This window comes from Octopus bimaculoides, chromosome 14 (genome assembly GCF_001194135.2).
Source record: "Octopus bimaculoides isolate UCB-OBI-ISO-001 chromosome 14, ASM119413v2, whole genome shotgun sequence".
In the NCBI taxonomy this organism is placed as follows: Eukaryota; Metazoa; Mollusca; class Cephalopoda; order Octopoda; family Octopodidae; genus Octopus; species Octopus bimaculoides.
In genome coordinates this window covers 38,960,733-38,964,916 of record NC_068994.1, presented here as the reverse complement: position 1 = coordinate 38,964,916, position 4,184 = coordinate 38,960,733, and the positions used below count along the sequence as shown (strand labels likewise).

At 33.6% G+C, this 4,184-nt stretch overlaps 1 protein-coding gene across 3 annotated transcripts in view; it reads left to right on the top strand.

The window, feature by feature from the left end:
- Window positions 1-4,184, top strand: part of LOC106872388 (protocadherin-18) — a 134,234-nt gene that overhangs the window by 49,651 nt on the left and 80,399 nt on the right. The window contains exon 3 of one of the 3 annotated variants that reach the window (XM_052973092.1): window positions 2,010-3,134. The exons of the other annotated variants lie outside the window; for them this stretch is intronic. Within the exon in view, the coding sequence (XP_052829052.1) occupies window positions 2,010-2,033 (24 nt within the window). The 3' untranslated portion in view covers window positions 2,034-3,134. Of the gene's footprint in view, window positions 1-2,009; window positions 3,135-4,184 lie in introns of those variants that run through there. 3 annotated transcript variants of the gene reach the window in all.

Sequence of the window (4,184 nt, the reverse complement as noted above, 5' to 3'; positions counted from 1 at the left end):
TTAAGAATTAATTTTATTTTACTTCATATTTAAAATACTGCTTTTTCCAAAAATAAGCCCATGGGCTTAAATACAGACATATAATTTTGCTTGAATAAACTTTTTTTGAAAATAATAAAAATTACTGGGGCTATACATGAAAAGAGATTTTGAATATAAGCCCACAGGCTTAAAATCAGGTGGGCTTATTTTTGGAAAAACCCAGTAATGTTTTTATAATTTTTGTTTTGATAAAATATAGTAAATATTGTAAGAATGTTATTCTCAGCTGCAATATTTTAAGTACAATAAAATTTTAATTTTAAGTACATTTTAGTCTCCTTTAGAGATGATGAATTAGGCAAATTCTACTGTAGAAATCTTGTTCTATATAATAGCTTAAGAATATTAACATGCTCGCGCCAGCATTTTTCATTGTAATATGTATATACATATATAAACACACACATACACACACACATACACAAATATATAGATACACATACGTTTATATATCTATGTGCACATATATATATTTATATATGTGTACATAAATAGATTATTGTATACATATGTATGTGCATATGTATGCATGTATGTCTGAATATACACACACATATATATTCCGGGTTCACTCCAACTGCATGGCACCTTGGGTAAGTGTCTTCTACTATAGCTACAGGCTGACCAAAGCCTTGTGAGTGGATTTGGTAGACAGGAACTGAAAGAACTCCATCATATATACACATATGTGTGTGTGTGTGTGTTTGTGTGTGTGCGTGTGTGTGTGTGAGTGTGTGTGTCTGTGTGTGTGTCTGTGTGTGTGTGTGTGTGTGTGTGTGTGCCTGTGTTTGTCCCATCGACATCGCTTGACAACTGATCCTAGTGTGTTTATGTCCCTGTAACTTAGTGGTTCCGCAAAAGAGGCTAATAGAATAAGTACTAGGCTTACAAAGAATAATATACCACATGTATGTACAGGGGTTGGACAAAATAATGGAAACACCTAGCATCGTAGCATCATAATTTTGAAATATCTATAAAATCGTCAAATGACGGAAACAAATAAAAGAATAACAGAATACATAACACTACCTAAAGTCTGAACTGATTTCATAAGTTGAAAATGAAATAATTCCTTTTAAATGAAATCGTGATTGACATTTAAAAGACTTTTATTTATCAGTAAAACAAATATTATATTTCAAAATATTTTCATTATACATTATTATACATCAGAATACTGCATCATACATTAATACATTTATACATGGATATGGGCTTACTAGTACAGATATAATGGAAGAGAGTTTGAAATGCCTGTTCATGAATTGTTTAGATAGTGATTGTTCGTAGTAGTCAAATCCACACCATCTTTGTTTCCATCATTTTCACCTCACAGTACAAAGATATCATGACAGAGAGAGGTATGTTCATAAGTGCAGGGATGGAAGTTGTGTAGTGAGTGCAAACCCAGATCCAAAATTTTTTACACACAAAATCAGTTTGTTCAATATTAATATTAAAACAAACACAGTATAGTAATAATAATAATAATTATTATTATTCTATTTGTACATCAATCAAATCAGGTTAATCCAATAATGGAAAAGTAATGTTTCACAATCTTCTGCAATCATTCACTTTGGTGAAGTTTTTCAGGAGGACATTCACAGCACTTTCATTGACCCACAAAAGTTGTGCGGAATGTGCTTGTATCCCTGTTCCTGAGCCTATGGATATGTTCTGCTGCTTTAAATTGCTATGTGCATAATATATTAGGATCCACCAGACATTGTCGTCCATACAGTTATACATATACATATTGATATATATATATATATATATACAAACATATACACACCACATGTATATACAGGGGTTGGACAAAATAATGGAAACACCTAGCATCATAGCATCATAATTTTGAAATATCTATAAAACCGTCTAAAGCTTGTTTAGTTTTATGTTTTTTTATTTATCATTAGTGTTGCTTAATATGTTTTGCTAAAATTGCTGTTTCTTTTCAGAGAGCATCAGAAAAAGGTGATTAAAACACATTAAAATGACAGATCTATCGGACTTTCAAAGAGGTCAAATTGTTGGTGCTCGTATGGCAGACACTAGCATAATGAAAACAGACGAAATCTTTGGCGTATCAAGGAGTACTGTCTTGAAAGTAATGATAGCCTTTGGGAAAGCGGGAAAAACCTCCTCATCAAAATAAAACTCCGGAAGAAAACCAAAACTTTCAGATAGGAGCCATTGGACTCATATGTGAATTGTTAAAAGGATCACAAAAGTACAGCTCCCAAAATTACTGCAGAGCTTAATGACTACCTCAAGAACTCAGTTTCCACAAAAACTTTTCGCTGGGAGCTGCACAAAGCTGGATTTCAGAGAAGGGCAGCAATTAGAAAACCACTACTTTCAAAAGCAAACGTTACAAAGCATTTAGAGTGGAGTAAAAACCAACAGAATTGGTTCCTAGAGCAGTGGAAGAATGTTATTTTCTCAGACTAGTCATCCTTTACCGTATTTCCGACTACTGGCCAAGTATAGATGTGGAGACAACCAAACGAAGCATTTGACCCAGACTGCCTTCTTCCAACAGTTAAACATGGAGGAGGATATGAGATGATCTGGGGGGCTATATCTTGGAAATCTGTTAGCCCAGTGGTTTCCCTTCATGGCAGAATTAATAATCAAGACCATTTAAGCATTTTATCTGATCAAATTCATCCTATGGTTGCATAACTGTTTCCAGAGGGAAACACAATCTTTCAGAATGATAATGCACCAATTCACACAGTTGTTACTGAATGGCACGAGGAACATTCTAGTGAAGTTGAACATCTTATCTGGCCACCACAGTACCCAGATCTCAATATTATTGAACATTTATGGTGCATTTTAGAAAAACAAGTAAGGAGTAGATATCCTCTGCCTTCATCGCTACATGAACTGGAGACTGTTTTAGCTGAAGAATGGACAAAAATTCCTTCGGAAACAATTCAAACTTTGTATGAGTCCATACCTTGTAGAATTCAAGTTGTAATTACTGCCAAAGGCGGTCCTACTCCATATTAAAATAAATTTGTTTGAAATTTTAAGGTATTACCATTATTTTGTTCAACCCCTGTATTATGTGTGTGTGTGTGTGTGTGATTGTACATTTGTATACACACACATACATACATTCACAAACATATGTGTATAGGTGCTTCTATGTGGCAAGACACTTGCTTCCCAACCACATAGTTTCAACTTCAGTTCTACTGTGTGCACCTTTGTCAATTGTCTTCTGCCACAAGCCTGGGGCTGACCAAAGCCTTGTGAGTGGTTTTGGTAGATGGAAACAGAAAGAAACCTGTTGTATATATATCTATGTACATATTTATCTATGCAAATGTCTTTGAGTTTGTTTGTCTGCAACCACCACTTGACAACTGTCCCCATAACTTAACATGTGGTAAAAGAGAATGATAAGATTAGTACCAGGCTTAACAAAAAAGAATATAAATACTAGGGTCAATTCATTTATCTAAAAGGTTCGAGGTAGTGCCCCAGCATGACCATAGTCTAACAGATAAAAGATAAAAGATATACACAGACATGTGTAAATATGTATGCATGTACAGTAATCCTTTGCCATATCGCGGTTCATGTATCACAGTTCATCTATCACAGTTAACCTATTGTGGTTATTGTTTAAGCTTATGTCGATTCCTCCATGGTGTTGTTTTGAATTTATAATAAAATAAATATATGTAAATTATAAAAATAAAAAATAAACATACAGTACAGTACTGTTTCTACTTTGTGGATTTTCACCTATTGCTGGGGACTTTGGAAAGTAACACCGGCGATAGTCTAGGGATTACTGTATGCTTATGTGTGTGCATGTTCATATATACTGATACACACACACACACACACACATATGTGTGGAGAAAATATTCTTAAATGAAAAATTATTTATCACATAAAAGAAATTTTTTGACGAATCAAATTAACACAAGCTTCATGCAACATGCAGTGTTAATCAGCATATAAAATAAGTTTTATAAATAGTAATTATTAATTTCAGAAAATATATTTTCAGATATTGTGACTAATCTAGAAATTTTTTTTAAAACTTTGTAAATGCACACACACATACACACACACACACACACACACACACACACACACACACACACACA